The sequence below is a fragment of the Rhipicephalus sanguineus genome, unplaced genomic scaffold, assembly GCF_013339695.2.
Source record: "Rhipicephalus sanguineus isolate Rsan-2018 unplaced genomic scaffold, BIME_Rsan_1.4 Seq271, whole genome shotgun sequence".
NCBI classification, from domain to species: Eukaryota; Metazoa; Arthropoda; class Arachnida; order Ixodida; family Ixodidae; genus Rhipicephalus; species Rhipicephalus sanguineus.
Genome location: NW_023614913.1, coordinates 433,780 through 450,699, shown reverse-complemented (window position 1 = coordinate 450,699; position 16,920 = coordinate 433,780). Strand labels below are relative to the sequence as shown.

At 47.3% G+C, this 16,920-nt stretch overlaps 1 protein-coding gene across 1 annotated transcript in view; it reads right to left on the bottom strand.

Annotated features, from left to right (window-relative positions):
* Positions 1–16,920, bottom strand: part of LOC119376903 (uncharacterized) — a 34,279-nt gene that overhangs the window by 13,167 nt on the left and 4,192 nt on the right. Inside the window, exons 2-3 of the mRNA XM_037646573.2 lie at positions 2,529–2,708; positions 2,115–2,230 (exon numbers count right to left, since the gene is read on the bottom strand). Coding sequence (XP_037502501.1) covers positions 2,115–2,230; positions 2,529–2,708 — 296 coding nt within the window. The remainder of the gene's footprint in view (positions 1–2,114; positions 2,231–2,528; positions 2,709–16,920) is intronic.

Below are 16,920 nucleotides of genomic sequence, written 5' to 3'. Positions count from 1 at the left end.
CGCATGTAAGGCATTATGCGCACTTTGTTGATGCTGTGCCTGATGATGATGAAGAATTATGGCAGAGTCCTTTGTACTGGGTTGGAAGCATTCAACAACCTACTCGTTGCGCAATTCGCATTGTGTGACGCCTGGTTACAGAATTCGCGTTGTGCGACGCTTGGTGCTTATTTTACTCTTCTACCACGCTATATTGCATATGCTAATGTGGTTCCTTTCCGACATGAAGCCTGTATAGGACCTTTTTGCAAAGAAGTTTCAAGCACCGGCATGGCTCAGAGGTTGAATACTGGGCTCCCACGCAGAGGGCCCAGGTTCGAACCTCGTTCCATCCTGGAGTTTTTTTCTTATTTCGTTTTTTTTTTTCTTATTTCGAGCGATACTGGTTACGGACACCGGCGGCGGCGGCGGCGGACAACTACGGCGCCAAAAACGGCCGGTGAAATGATCTCATAACAGCTTTCGCTGTAAAATACACGCGTTTTTATTGCGCAGTTGATCTATCGAAGCCAGCCAACTATAGGTACGCGTGTAATTTTCTTGGTGCCAAAAGTCGATCCGCTATTCAGTCTTATTGCGAAAGCGGTCCAATTACGACAGTATCGCGTTTCACGATGTGCACTCGCGACACTGATAGTTCTGAGGATTCGCGGGACTAACCCTCCGCGGATCCCTTCTGTCGCAGAATGTACGTTAGAAACGAATGCAGTGCAAGTCATAAAACGTGCAAAGGAGTAAAGAAATATTATAGACACCAAAAATAACATAGGCTCGAGAGGAAGAGTACCTACGAAAAACAACCACCATTAAGCTACAATTATGAGTTATTAGAGAGAACAGAAGAAGGTATGCGCCGCCAGACTATAATATTACAGTAATAGAATATTTAGCGCTACGCAGACTCCAGACAGAAACACACACAAACTTACGCACGCTAGTGTACTCTACATAACAGCTTACAAAGATGCATGACCGTGCTGCGGGGCCATACCAACTATCCTCCACATCACGTGGGAGGGTATATTACGTAGCGAAGAACATCACAACATGAGCACTAGAATGAAACAATGAGAGGCTCTGCTGTCCAGCCCAACCCTTCAAGACCAGCACATGATGGTCAAAAGGGCAAAAGGGATGGGAAGGGCCAGAGGAGCCCTGGACAGGGGCCCCGACCAATGGCGACATCCTGCCTTCAGGGACAACACAAATTGTATGTCTGTTATTCTCTCCCTCTCAAACAACAGTAAGCATGGAAGACAAAAGAAACTAGAGAATGGAGCAAGTGCATTCAAATACATTCTGAAGCTCATGCAAGCGAACGTTTGTTAAGACAGTGTGGGTATTTCCTGCAAAAAAAAGGTTAACAACTCAATCATTAGATTGAGATCGAAGGAAATCAACGTTGGTACTATAACCGTAGATAGCCACGACTAGACAGCACTAGCAAACATTAGCTAACACAAGCTGGTATTAGCCATTATTTAGCTACCGCTAGGCAAGACAAGACAGGCCTCACGAGTGCTAGTAGCGTGCAGATAAGTACCGTTATAGTGCCTAGAATATGCAGTATATTCTGGGCGCTAGAGGACGGTAGTTGCGGTAGCGTGGTTTAGAGAGACGTTATGCCAGACTGCACAGCTTCGAGATTCGCACACACTTCTCTTTATAAATCGAGCATCGCAAATTGTCGTGTCCCGCCACAGAATGAGAGTGAAAGAGGATCGGAAACACTCGGAGAAACGCAGTGCGACTTAGACAGGAGACACAGACAGACACAGACTGTGCAGATCTTCGTCTCAGTCTCACCTCGTATCGTCTCAGTTGCACTGTATTTGCCCGAGTATCAACCGACTCTCCCAATTCAAGGGATTCCTAAAAACACTTTGTTTTCAAAGAAAGAAAGAAAGAAAGAAAGAAAGAAAGAAAGAAAGAAAGAAAGAAAGAAAGAAAGAAAGAACATTTAAAATTCTCGGAGCACCAATCTGATGCGTCCTACTAGACTCAGTAACAATGCTTATTTTTGAAGCTGCGCCCAGGAAATAATGGGACACGAGAAACGTGAGACAACAAACAAAGAAACAAACAAACAAACAAAAACAAACAAACAAACTTACATCTCCTTTCTTGAGCTTTTTGCCATCAGACTTTTTCTTGAGTAGTTCGTCGAGAAGTTCCAGAGTTTGCGCGAGCACATTCTCGTCCTGTTGAACCTTGCTTTGAACTCCTGGCGCTGCGACAAAAGAAATAGGAAAGGTGAAAGAAATAAAAAAAAATATTTGCGAAGCGGAAAAACATGCGACGGTATGCAAATCGAGATCTCCGAGTAAACAACGCACATTTCGGCCGAGCGTATGCTGTCACGAAGTTGATGGCATTCTTTATGCGCATTGTCTGCAGACGAAAACTGCGTCGCAGAGTTATCCGTGCACTGTCGTCTTTCAAGAAGCAAACTGTGTCACGCATTACTCATAATGTTCGCTTGCAATGACCGGGAAGTACGGGCCATATATATCAGCGTTGAAACCTACCAGATGGGTAGTTGGAGCATCCTTCGAGGTTCAGGCCCTGGATGCTGAGGGAGCACGCTTGCGTCCTCCTGCGGAGCTCTTCGCCCCACGACTGCTGCTCCTGCGCCGTGTCGGCCGCGAAGCACACCGGCGCACTCTCCTGCGCAAGTGGAACAAGTACGAGATACACGTTAGAGGGTACTCACACAAAATGTTCAGTTGTCGTTTTCTTTGCGTCCAATGAAAGGCCAAACCCTCAAGAGCCTAGAAAATGTTACAGGTAAGCGGGAGTGCATGCACCCTGAAAAAGGGATTACAGCATGTTTTTAAAAGGTAGTTTCGGTTCCTACTGTACCCGGACTAGAGTGCCTCGATGCGCGCGCCCCCGCTAAGAGTGGTGTCAGCTTTTGAAAGGGCAGGTGCCGCCTCCTCGGCCTTGGCGGCAGCGTGGCCGCCATTTTGAATCCCCCGCCCGGTTACTTGTGCGTGGCGCGCGTGCTGTTTTTAGGTCGGTGCTCGTTTCCCTCCAATTTTATGCGCTCCCTACCGTCACCATGGCCGGGTGTTGCGTGCAACATTGCACCAATCATTCCAGAAACGCTGGGAGCTGTATCGTTTTAGAAGATACGAGGTTTCTTTGGACAGTAAAAATCAAACGCAACAAGCGGCATCCGAAGAACACATTATGCACTTGCAGCGTAAGTTTCCGGCCGGTATTTCGAATGCACATGCAAGTATAACTTCTACTGGTGTTAACCTTGCGTAATAAATGGACACACTCATATCAGCCACATGTTTAAAATGCTTTCTAAGGTAAAAGTTGGGCGAGTTGGTGTTGGTTCATGATAATACGGTACACAAAAGGAAAATAATGGACACGGGACGACGCACATTCTTTTCCTTTTGTGTACCGTTGTATCGCGCCCCTCTGCTTATCATAAAATGCTTTGGTTCACGTGTGCATGAATCCTGCATTTTTCTTCGGAAACATTCTTTACTGCACTTGGTTGGTCCTGTATCTGCCTTTGATTTTTGCTTCGCTATTTTTGTGATTTGAAATGTATCATGGAATATATTATGCGTGTTTTTCTGCAGATCAGATCCTTATTTTTTCCTAATAATAATTATTTGTAAGAATTTACGTCCCAAGAATCCCGATATGATTATGAGGCGCCGTGTATAGTGGAAGGCTCCCGAAATTTTGACCATCTGTTGTTCTTTAACGTGCACCTAAATCTAAGTACGCGGGCCTCTGTCATTTCACCTCCATCGAAATGGGGCCGCTGCGGCCGGGATTCTATCCCGCAACCTTCGGGTCTCCAGTCAAGCACCATCACTAAAACCACGGCGGGTTCTTGTTTAGATGCGAAGCATCTTATAGCGGAGTTCAAACCGGTGGTGGTGGTGTGCGGCGTGACCACGATTACCGCGCATGCGCGAACCCTCTCCACACACCTCCTCTCCACTCCTCATCTTCCATTTCCCCCTCTCCACACACCCTCTCCACTTCCCCTTTCCACTTCCGCTCTTCCCTTCCCCTCTCCACTCCTCCTCTGAAACGTGGGCTATACATGCCGAAATTGTCTCCTGCGCAACGCCGCGATGAGCGCCAGCGCATGCGCGTCCTCTCCCCCTCTCTCTCCTCTCCTACGCTGCCCCCCTCTCGCGCGCCTGTCGACCGCGTTCACCGCTCGCCCTGTGAGAATTAACGGCCAGGCTAGAGGGAAGACACGACGCGCGTAGCGTTCCTCTTCGCGTTCCACGACTCGAGGTCGGTACCATGCCCAACGAACGCCAACGGAACGCGATCGCGCAAGTGCTCCGGCTTCGCATCGCCTCATGGTCCCCTTTAGCGGGAAATGGTGTATTTTTTTATATTTCTTTCCGTGTTTCAAGTACGCCTTCTGTGCTGGTCTGATTCCATGTATATATGTGTACAGTTAAATGTTTTTTATCCTTCCCTGTTTCTGTGTTTCAAGGTCACATTTTTGTCCTGTCTAAATAATTCCGCAGTTCCTGTTTTTTTTAATCATTTACGATCACTGTGAATCGGCTAGTCGCAGTTGTGTTTTATTGTGTAATTTGCGTTTTATTTGTGTAATTGCTTTCTGTCGGCGCAGTATTAATGCGCACAAATAAATGGCCTGTACACTGGATAATAACGCACCCACGCACACACACACGCACACACACGCGCGCGCGCACACACACACAGACACACACACACACACACACACACCACACACACACACACACACACACACACACACACACACCACACACACACACACACACACACACACACACACACACACACACACACACACACACACACACACACACACACACACACACACACACACACACACACACACACACACACACACACACATTCAGTATTTCATTTCTTTGAGCAAGCATAATTTATTTATTAATCGTGTAAGCCCTGAAGGCTCGTACAGGAATACGCATAAAACAGTTCTCGCGAAGCGTCTATACAAAGAAGACGCATGAAAACAACAAGAAGACGGGGAAGCATTGTGTACAGTAGACACGCTATGTCAGTAAAAAAATACAAGAAACAAAGTCAAGTTGTACAATGAGTACGTCATGGAAAACCAGTTAATGAAATAAAAACTCACAGGCTCCCTTATGCGTTCGCTTAAGACGGCTCGAAAGCGAAAGCCATCTTCTTCTCAGTTTTTTGCGCACGAAGCGTGGTTTTCCATTCTCTCCAAGATCGGAGGCACCTCACCTGGTTTTGCACTGCCTCCGTGATCTGCCCACTTTTGACCAAACTACGATGTCATGTGATAACGGCATCATATGACGTCACGACCAAAATTTGTGAAGCCATGATGACGTGATATCGTGACGTCATCACGTGACGATGATTTTTTGCATCCCTCGTCCACAACGTCGTGGTACGCTGATGCCGTAGACGCGGGACGCCGGCGGTCAAACTTCGCGTTTGATGAGGCATTTAAGGCTTTCGCCTTAAAAAATACGTCCGCCACAGTAGTATAGTGGTGGCGGAGCTCGGCTGCTGACCCGAAAGTCACGGGTTCGATCCCGGCCGCGGCGGTCGCATTTAGGTGGAGGCGAAATACGTAGTGGTAGAGCATCAGCTTCGCATGCAAGAGGTCCGTGGTTCGAATCCCGGTGCCGGACAATTCCCAACCGGATTAAAAAAAAATCCGCGTGATGATGGAACTGTGTAAAAAGGCCTGGGGTGCAGCCTCACTGGCGACCACAGTCAGCAATGCACTCCCTCACCAGAGCAGGATTGGCCACCCTGGTGTAGTACTTGGCCACTACCTCCCACATGAATACACCAATTAACCCTCGGCCCTCAGTCCCCAGCGGCTGCGAAGCAACTGACCAAGGCGGCGGTCAGACCTGCGACGCAGCAGAGAGTGCTAAGAATCTCTGGGTACGGACAGGCCGCCATTGGAATCTGAATTTGGCTACGTATAACGCTAGAACTTTATCTAGTGAGGCGAGTCTAGCTGTACTATTCGAGGAATTAGAGGGTGTTAAATGGGATGTAATAGGGCTCAGTGAGGTTAGGAGGCCACAGGAGGCTTATACAGTGCTGAAGAACGGACACGTCCTATGCTATCGTGGCTTAGTTGACAGAAGAGAACAAGGAGTGGGGTTCCTTATTCATAAAGATATAGCTGGCAATATAGAGGAATACTATAGCATTAATGAGAGGGTGATATGTATCGTAAATAAGTTTAATAAGAGGTACAAGATGAAGGTGGTACAGGCCTACGCGCCTACATCCAGCCATGATGATCAAATGGTTGAACGCTTCTATGAAGACGTAGAATCAGCAGTGAGTAAGGTAAAGACACAGTATACTGTACTGATGGGCGACTTTAATGCAAAGGTAGGCAAGAAGCAGGCTGGAGATCATGCAGTAGGGGAATATGGCATCGGCCTCTAGAAACGCCAGAGGGGAGTTACTAGTAGAGTTTGCATAACGCAATAATTTACGCATCTTGAATACCTTCTACAGAAAACGGGCTACTCGTAATTGGACGTGGAGGAGTCCTAATGGCGAAACTAAAAATGAAATAGACTTCGTAATGTGCGGCCACCCGGGCATTGTACAGGATGTGGAAGTAGTTAACAAGATCCGATGCAGTGACCATAGAATGGTAAGATCTAGAATTCAACTTGACGTGCGGAAGGAACGGCAGAAACTGATACGCAAGAAGCCGATTAATGAACTAGCTCGGAGAGGGAAAGTTCAGGAATTCAGAGTTTCGCTTCAGAATATGTAGCGGCTTTAACTGAGGAAACCGACCTTAGCGTTGACGCAATAAATGATAATCTGACTAAAATCATCAAGGAGTGTGCAGTGGAAGTCGGGGGTACAGTCGTTAGACAGGACACTGGTAAGCTATCCCAAGAGACGAAAAACCTCATTAAGAAACGTCAAGCTATGAAAGCCTCAAATGCAACAGACAAAATAGAGCTGGCGGAGCTTTCGAAGTTAATCAATAGGCGTAAAGTAGCCGACATAAGAAAGTATAATATGGAGAGAATTGAGCATGCTCTAAAGAACGGAAGAAGCCTCAAAGCTATGAAGACAAAACTGTGCATAGGCAAAAATCAGATGTATGCATTAAGGGACAAGGAAGGCAAGGTCACAAACAATATGGATAGAATAGTTGAGGTAGCGGAAGAGTTCTACAGAGATCTGTACAGCAGCCGAGGCATTCAGGATGATAACGTAAGAAGTAGTAATAGCGCAGAGGAATCTGACATCCCACCAGTATTGACAGGAGAAGTAAAGAAAGCCCTAAAGGGAATGCAAAGCGGCAAAGCAGCTGGTGAGGATCAGGTAACATCAGACCTGTTGAAAGACGGTGGAGAGATTATGTTAGAGAAAGTGGCCACCCTGTATACGAAGTGCCTCTCGACGGGGAGGATACCAGAATCTTGGAAGAATGCCAACATCATCTTGATCCATAAGAAAGGGGACGTCAATGACCTGAAAAATTACAGGCCCATAAGCTTACTGTCCGTTGTCTACAAGCTATTACAAAAGTAATTGCTAACAGAATTAATACGACATTAGAGTTCAATCAACCAAGGGACCAGGCAGGATTTCGCACAGGATTCTCAACAATAGACCATATTCATACTATCAATCAGGTGATAGAGAAATGCGCGGAATACAACCAACCCCTATACATAGCCTTCATAGATTACGAGAAGGCATTTGATTCGGTGGAGACATCAGCAGTCATGCAGGCACTGCGGAATCAAGGCATCGACGAAGCCTATATAAACGTAATGGAAGAAATCTACAGCGGATCCACAGCCACTATAGTCCTCCATAAAGAAAGCGACAGAATCCCAATAAAGAAGGGCGTACGGCAGGGAGACACGATCTCTCCAATGTTATTCACCGCGTGTTTACAGGAGGTTTTCAGGGCCCTAGATTGGGAAGAGTTAGGGATAAGAGTTAATGGAGAGTATCTCAGTAACCTACGATTCGCTGATGACATTGCATTGATGAGTAACGCGGGAGACGAATTACAGCTCATGATTACTGAACTGGATAGGGAAAGTAGAAGAGTAGGTCTGAAAATTAATATGCATAAAACTAAAGTAATGTGGAACAATCTTGGCAGAGAACAGCGCTTTGCGATAGGTGGCGAGACACTGGAAGTTGTAAAGGAGTACGTCTACTTAGGACAGGTAGTAACCGCGGAGCCGAACCATGAGTGAAATAACTAGAAGAATAAGGATGGGTTGGGGCTCATTCGGCAAGCAATATCAAATCATGAATGGTAATCTACCACTATCCCTCAAGAGGAAGGTATATAACAGCTGCATCTTACCGGTACTTACCTACGGAGCAGAAACCTGGAGACTTACAAAGAGGGTTCAACTTAAATTGAGGACGACGCAGCGAGCGATGGAAAGGAAAATGATAGGTGTAACCTTAAGAGACAGGAAGAGAACAGAGTGGGTCAGGGAACAAACGGGAGTTAAGGACATCATAGTTGAAATCAAGAAGAAGAAATGGATATGAGCCGGGCACGTAGCACGTCGGCAGGATAACCGGTGGTCATTAAGGGTAACTGACTGGATTCCAAGAGATGGCAAACGCGTGAGGGGGAGACAAAAAATTAGGTGGGTAGATGAGATTAAGAAGTTTGCAGGTATAACGTGGCAGCAGAAAGCACAGGACCGGGTTGATTGGCGGAACATGGGAGAGGCCTTTGCCCTGCAGTGGGCGTAGACAGGCTGATGATGATGATGATGATGATGATATGATGATGATGATGATGATGAAATGATAGAGGCCCGTGTACTGTGCGATGTCAGTGCAGGTTAAAGAACGCCAGATGGTCAAAATTCATGGAGCCCTCCACTGCGGCCTGCCTCATAATCGTATCATTGTTCTGGCAAGTAAAACCCCAGATATTCTTATTAATAAAAGAGACAATTAAACGACGCCGTGCATCTGCCGCACAGAGTGTAAAACAGTATTGGAAACACTCAATAATATGTGCATGCAATTGGGCATGCGAGAAAACCTGCAGATACAGAAAAAGAAACTACAGATACAAAAAGAAGAAGAAAAAACGCACTGATACTGCGCGCATGCAATGTTTGACGGCATACTACTCAACAACGTATTCTTCGTTTTGATAAGGACTCAAGGTGCAACTCGAGTGCCGATACAGTAGCGGCTACAGATTGTGAGCAAGAAATGTCAGCAAAAATAATGATAAAGAAGCTTTCGTTTCATTTTTGCAGGATATTCGCACCATACTGCCCCTCGGCCCTTTATTCTGTGTACAATATGTACGATGCCATTTATAATAAACGATGTAAATTGCTTGCAAACTTAGCAAAATGAGCCAGCTTAATCGCGCTTAGGTAGCTTCGCAACACTAAATTGTGTGTTCAGATATCTATATACTGCTGCTGCTGACATGTATACCAATACTTTAAACGATTATTTGTGTATTTGGAATGCAGAGCTTACGAGAAAATAAGTAAGGCTTTAGACTGTCGTTTACGGCGTAAGGAAGAGGATTCGTTTGTTGTTGAGAGAGTTGTGTTCCCTCCCTCTGTGTCCCTGTCCTAGTTTGCGCTAAAAGCTTCTCAAGAGGATTCGTTTTCAACATAACAGAGTCTACGTCTACCTCTAGCGCATAACACATGCACAGGCCGTCAGCTTACATGAATTACATGCTTTTTTAAAGGAACCGACAACTGCCCAGTACATGAAATGAGATAACTGCACTGATGGAAAGATTGTCCGTCGCATTGACTCAAACCAACCCTGTTTATCTCGTGAGAGGCGGATTTATATTTTTATTTCTTCATTGAAAGTCGCGAAAAATGACCTTCGGCGCCTCTGGCGGCAAAATCATACGCGGTCCGATGAAGCCGGTCACGTGACCATTGATTGGTGTATGCGTTCGATGACTTTTCTGTTAGTACTGAAATATTCTTCATTTCTTTATATTACAAGATATTACTCCATAAAAATGTACATATAGGCCTGCTTTAGTTTTATTCATCAAAGTGGCGCTGCTTTCGCTTGGCGTAATGGTCCCATGCCGCAAAAAGCCATCCATGACACAGGCGCAGGCAACCTTGGTCGCAGGCGCGCACAACGCTGTACAAATACCGAGAAGGTGTATAAAGCCACATCATCTCATTGTAAGAGCTTGCTATTTTAAAATGGCTGGAAAGCTCAAAATAAAGGTGGTTAACCATATCTACAGTAAATCCTGCGAAAGCAGAACAACGACAGCTTTCACAAGGGCTAGCGGCATTGCTATGAATTCTCAGCGTTGCTGGAGCAAGCCTTCATTCGTGTTTGGAGCCTTTCAGATCGAAAAATACTGCTTATAAAATAACTACGTGCTTTTAGGATAAACCATTGCAGCTACAAACGCTACGAAGGGTAAGCTTCCTGTCGCGCCGTAAAGAGCTGGGTCGAGAAAAATCAGTTGTCGGTCCCTTTAATAAACGTTTAGGCAACAACAGCAATAAAAGCTGCCCAAGCTCAAAAAGGTAAAAAAGAGAAAGCTCACTAGCGTGCACTTATTTCCGGACGTATCCGCGCACCGCAAGCGCTTTGTGTAGCGCGTTTCGCATGCTGCCGAGCTGCGGCGGGATTCGAAATGGCGGCCGCCGTAGCAGACGACGCGCCTGTCCTCACCCTCAGCGGAGCGCGCGGGCATCAAGGCACCCTAGCATAGAGTAATATACTGACTCTAGAGGAAAAGCTGGGCCGCGAGACCTATACCACAAGAAACGCTGACATCTTGGAACGTTGTCCATTCTTGCCATCACATATCAATCCTAAAGAAGCACCTGCACAATTAAAACTTGCGGATATTGTTTTGTGTTTATTTTGAATACTTCTACGAAAGAATACGACGGCTATTTATGAAATTTACTGCGCGCGGAAAGGAGCGTTTGCAGGCGGGTTAACTAGATGGCACCACCATATCAACACTCGCGAGTACGGGAGTGTGTGCTTGCGGCCGATTGCGCCGGTTTGCGCGTCGTGTCAAAGCCCCTGAAACTTCGTTCGCGACGTGTATCTCGTAGTTGTCATAGTGTCCCATTGTGTGCGTCTTCTGTCGCCGCATACCACTCGACTTCATGTGACAGCCCTTTTTTTTTCTTTCGAGCTGGAAACTTCAGTGCATCAGTGCAAACCAGGACGGACGGCAAAGAAGAGGTGAGACAAGCCCTGAATGTACGAACTAGTCGCAACCGATTTTTTTATACTTTTTAACGGCGATAAAGCTTCGTGGGCCGTGTAACTTTAGTTTCGATTGAAGCTTTCGGGAGATGTCTCACCCACATTCGCCGCTGCATGCTGCAATCGACATTGTTCTGCTTTACGGCTCTCTGCGCTGAAGTACGGCAGCAATGAGCTGAAAAAGAACGTTGATACAGGTGTCTCGTCATTGCAAGTCAAATCAGCGCGTGACCACGGCCTACGGACTTTGCTTCGAGCTGCGAATCTGTCGAGTGACCTTTGTGCCAGCGAACGGAGAAACTTTGGTAGGGAGTGCCTAGTAAAAACCATGCACAAACAGGTGGAAATTTTAACTGTTATCAACCGGACCAGCTGCACAGACAACCGTACACTAACACACGGCTTCACGCATCAAAACACAGCTGATGTTCTCTGAACAGGGCGTAGCTGGCTTAGGTTGGTAGATTAAAACTGATTACCACCGTCAAATATAGCGAGCGTCTCAGGGTCTGGCAACGCTGGCAACGATCGTTTTGTTCCATCATGGCGGAACCCATGCGGTTATAGGTTCCAATGCATGGGCCCTATGGGGAGCTTTTCCTCTAGAGTCAGTATATTAACTCTATGCACCCTAGCGTACGTGTGGTTCGGGCTTTAGAGGGAACACGGAGCGGTTGACCGCGCTCCGCGGAGCGCCACGACGGGCGCCGTGCGAACTATTGCGGCGCAAGCGCAATCAGCGCCACAGGCGGAGTTAGCTGCGCGTCGTCTGCTACGGTGCCTCCCACTTCGCCTCGAGCGGCGAAACCTAGATTGCGCGCGTGCTTTGGAATACACAAACCCTGCAGCAATGGTACGTCAACAGATACTCTATTCTAAATCAGTTATGAAAGCGCGCAGGCATGCTGTACGCCTAAAATATTAACTGCGCCTTTTACTTCTAAAAGTTCCCTTTCATCACAGAGGGTGGGTTTCAGAATTGGCATGCAAAGGAAGTAAAAAATCACACCACAAACAAGACATATTGACAAATCTGTCCTTCAGATTTACTATATATACGGTGAAGCCAAGACCACGGCTGCAAATGAAGCTTAGATGATGGTCTCCTTCCTTTCGGAGACAATCGAGGCAGCAGGGTGCAATGTCCGAACCAATGACGAAGGCGAATTTTAGTACCTGGTTGCATCTCCCCCGGAGGCAATAGCGGCAGCCATCCTACGTGGCAGGGAACTGTATAACAAATCCACAAGGGTGGCATCCAGCTTAAGGCGTTCCCATTTAGCGTGGACTTCTCTCCAAAGGCTGTCTCTTGACATTCCATGGAGAGGTTTGGATGGGAGTGCCGCTTTCATTTGGCCCCAAATATTTTCAATAATATTGAAGTCTAGTGACTGGGGCGGCGACTCTAAAACGGCGATGTTGAGCTGGCGATGTAGGGCTTGGACTTTCTTCGAAGTGTGCACAGGCGAACGGTCGTGTTGGAATACAGGATCAGCTCCGGAGAAGTGCACCTTTGCAAGTTCGCGATGGGCCACTGTGGTCAAAATTTCGCAGTACTTGATCGCTGTGAACTTGCCGTCGATTCTCACAAGAGGTCCGAGACTGTCTTTTGTGATCATGCCCCAGACACTTACAGTTGACCTTCCGCTTTTCGAGACTCTATGTAAGAACTTTGGCTGGTACCTGCATCAAGGAAAAAAAGAAAAGAACATTTGGGTGTCTAGACTACCGATTGTGAACGCATAAAATAACGAAACGTACAGATAGCTGAAGCCGTTACGAACTTGTTCAAGCTATGTTTAAACGTGCAGTGTTTGAAATGCCTTTACTATTAACCGCAGTCTCATAAGTCGTCATTGCGTTCTTCTAAACGATTTTGGTGCACGTTAATGATTCCTAGGTGGTCAAAATTAATCCAGGGCGTCGCTTCCCGGAGGCGTCGCTTGACCGTTGTCACGAATGCTCTCAAGTCGAGGGTATTTTCGATTTGCTAAGCAGAGACACCTGGCTTCACGGCTGCTGCCGCATCGATCCAAGCATCCTCTTGTGCAGTCGTAACTTGAGACCTCGGCTTCCGCGGAGCATCCTTGATCCGGCGGCAAGACTTAAATGCTCTTACGATCCTGTTGACTGTCTTGAGCGTTCTTCCCGCCGCTTCGGCGATTTTTCGCTGCGACCTACCCTTGAAATACAGCTCGACGATTTCCCAGCGCTCATTCTCAGGAACTCTGGCCATGCCGGAAGGTATTGCTTTGACGAAATGCCACACTAAGAACACATGCAGCCCCTTTTAAACTCATAACGAGCAGAGGTTTATCAAATGTGGGCGTAACTTTCGTCGCCTAAATGCGCTGTTTGACATGTGAAGCGTCAAAGGCACACGCTTTTAATCTTATGCCACGTGCTCTATTTCCTTTTGTAACCAAGTGAAATTTCAGCGACCTACTTCATTTTGCGACGAAACCGAATGTCTGAAATTCGAAGCCGAATACTAGGTCTAGCATGAACGGCGCGCCCAGATAACCCAGTTGAAATACTTTCAGTCGAGCTCTATAGCTACAGTATCTTGAAACAGAGCGCATGCGGCGAAGTGGGCGGCACCGTAGCAGACGACGCGCAGCCAACTCCGCCTCTGGCGCTGATTATGCGCTTGCGCCGCAATACTTCGCGCGGCGCCCGCTTGGTAGCGCGAAGAGAGCGGCCGCGCGTGCCGCGTTCCCTCCAACAGTGGCCGCGACTTACATCAGCAACGTACCCACTACGCCACAAATCATAATTTTTGGGAAGTTGGGAAGCACCCACCACGACATTATTCGTTATTCTGCGAAGGAGCGTGGTACCATCTGTAAGGCATTATGTGCATTTTGTTGATGCGACGGTTGATGACGATGAAGAATTATGGCTGAGTCCTTTGTAATGGGTTGGAAGCTTTAAACGACCCACTAGTTACGTAATTCATATTGTGTGACGCCCGGTCGTTACTTAACTGTCCCACCACGCTTTATAACAGGAGAAACGCAAAGCGAGAGAGAGAGGGAATAACCTTATTGAGACCCTGAGGAAATGGATCATGGGAGCCTTATGGGCTTCCTTGGCAACCAGTAGAAGTGCACTTGCGAGGAACCCACTACGCTATAAACCATCATAATTTTTGTGAGGTAGAGAAACAGCCATTATGCAATTTTTCGTCATTCTGCGGAGAACCGTGGTACGCGCTAAACACCTGTAAGACAAAATGTTCACTTTGTTGATGCTGTGGCTGATGACGATGAAGAATTATGGCAGAGGCCTTTTTTATGGGTTGCAAGCATTCAACTACCCACGCATTGCGCAATTTGCATTGTGTGAAGCCTGGTTACAGAATTCGCGTTGTGTGACGCCTGGTTGTTATTTTACTCTTCTACCACACTACATTACATATGTTAATGTGGTTTCTTCGCGAGATGAAGCCTGTATAAGGTCTTTTTGCAAAGCAGTGTCAAGCACCGGCATGGCTCTGAGGGAGAACACTGGGCTGCCACGCAGACGGCCCAGGTTCGAACCCCGTTCCATCCCGAATATTTTTTCTTATTTAGTTTCTTCTTTTGCGCGATAGTGGTTACAGACACCGGAGGCGGCGGCGGACAACTACGGCGCCAAAAACGGCCCTTGTTGTGATCTCATAACAGCTTTCGCTGTAAAAACAGCAGTTCCGTGTACGAATACAACCGATGAGCGAAGCTCCTTAGAAATGGGACGCCAACGACTATGCGCCGGATCTGGCTGCTGGCTTTCATGAAGGCGGTAGGGTGGGGAGAGAGCGTCTGTGGCGCTCCGGGGCGGGAACTACTGAGCGAGTGAGTGTGCGGCGCACACAGCGCAGGGAGAGGCAGACAGGTGCGACAGGGGTACGAGTGGTGATGCGACGGGGACCTTCGACGGCGGCGACAAAACGCCGCGCGCGGCGTTCGGCACGCGCAGCGTTTCATTATCTTGTTAAGCCGGCGCTGAAGGGGGGGTGGGGGTGGAGACCGTCTGCTACTACCTTCGACAAAGCCACCGTAGTGCGCTAGAATGGTGGATGTCATTTCACAATCCACGATAAAGGTGGTGAGAGTAAAGACGAGCATTATAACCAGTTGTGCACAGAGTTTCTTTTAACCTTGAATTTCTGGTGCGCTAAAACCAAACCGCTCAAGGCCTAAACATTTCTTCTTACATCACCGGCCTCTGCAACCTAAAGCGATGCTCAAGAGAAGGGAGCTTCGACGGCGCGGAGAAGTGCGGGACTAAGGAGCTTCGCTCCTAAAAAAAGATGCAGCCGCCCGAGCTCGAGGGTGATTGCACCGACGGGCGATGTCGGGAACTTGTTATGCTGGGGAGGACGGCAGGTTATGGTTGTTCGTTTTCCTGCTTCATTTGCGGTTGACAGTTTGAAAGCGACGCTCTGATTTCCTTCGACAAACGACGAAACGTAGTGCACCACTGGCGTGGAAAAGCGCGCATGGATTCACTCACATCACGCGGTCGAACATATTTTTTCTGCCGAGCTTTGCTTCAAAAGAAATTAGCCATACTTGAAAATGAATGGACTCATGCTGTAATCCAGCTCTGAAGGGTAAAGTCATGGCCTCTTTTAAACGTGAAAAGCGTCCTGCAGAAGTAAGAGAGAACATGTCATGAATAATAGTGATTAACGCAAAGTTTGATACATGCTTGTATTTAATGAGTATTAATAAATGTAAACAACAACCCCAACCAAATTTGCGCATGCTTCACACCTAAAAGGTTGATAAAGTTTGAACTATGCAACGTGTCTCAGTTGACCCCACTTACACTTCGTTCCTCGTAGCTTTGTGTGCCTACCTGCTGAAATACGAGCTGCCAAGCAACATCCCTAACTTTGCTGGTATTGCAACTAATAGGCACATTACTACTCCTACTGAATGAAGAGTCCTCAATTGCTTTTTCTGGCACAGGTTTATATATAGTACGGCTTTCCCTCACAAAGTTCTAGGGCCACAACTTCACAAGTATGTCAGGCACCGAGTCCACTGTCAGCACTGTGCCAGATTACCATCTTTTCCAGGCTCTAGATCACCGTAATTACGCAAATAATGCACCTCTTGAGCCCTCTTGTTTCACGATTTTCTCCAAAACTTGCAAATCTAATCTCCGAGCACTTGAGAGCGCCGAAGCACAGGTACTATGCCGTTGCCTCGGCCTTCTGCGAAGCGCCTCAACAGCTGGGACAGTTATATTGGCTCGAAGACAATCGGATCAACATACGTCACAGCCAAGACGCTGAGGGGGCATACTTGCCACATTTCACTAATGGAATCTCGCGTGCATGCCAGCACAACGACCACAAGCGTCGTTCGCCAAAGTAGTCGGTGTTCAGTGCCCCCTACTGCCGTCGGGCTTCACACCCTCGGTACGTTCACCACCAGCCTTGTGGTGCAGCTCGAAGTACACCTGTCCGTCCCAGGAATCGGAAAAAGTTACCTTCCTACTCTGGCTTTGATGCAAGTCGCTCTGGACTTTTTGCGTACCTACTCTGTTGACCGAATTCATGTCTACACGGATGGCTATACGAATCGCACCAGCTCCACTGGCGCAGTGGTCAGTCCATAACGACACGTCCAACTCAGATATAATATTTGTGAAATTAGAACA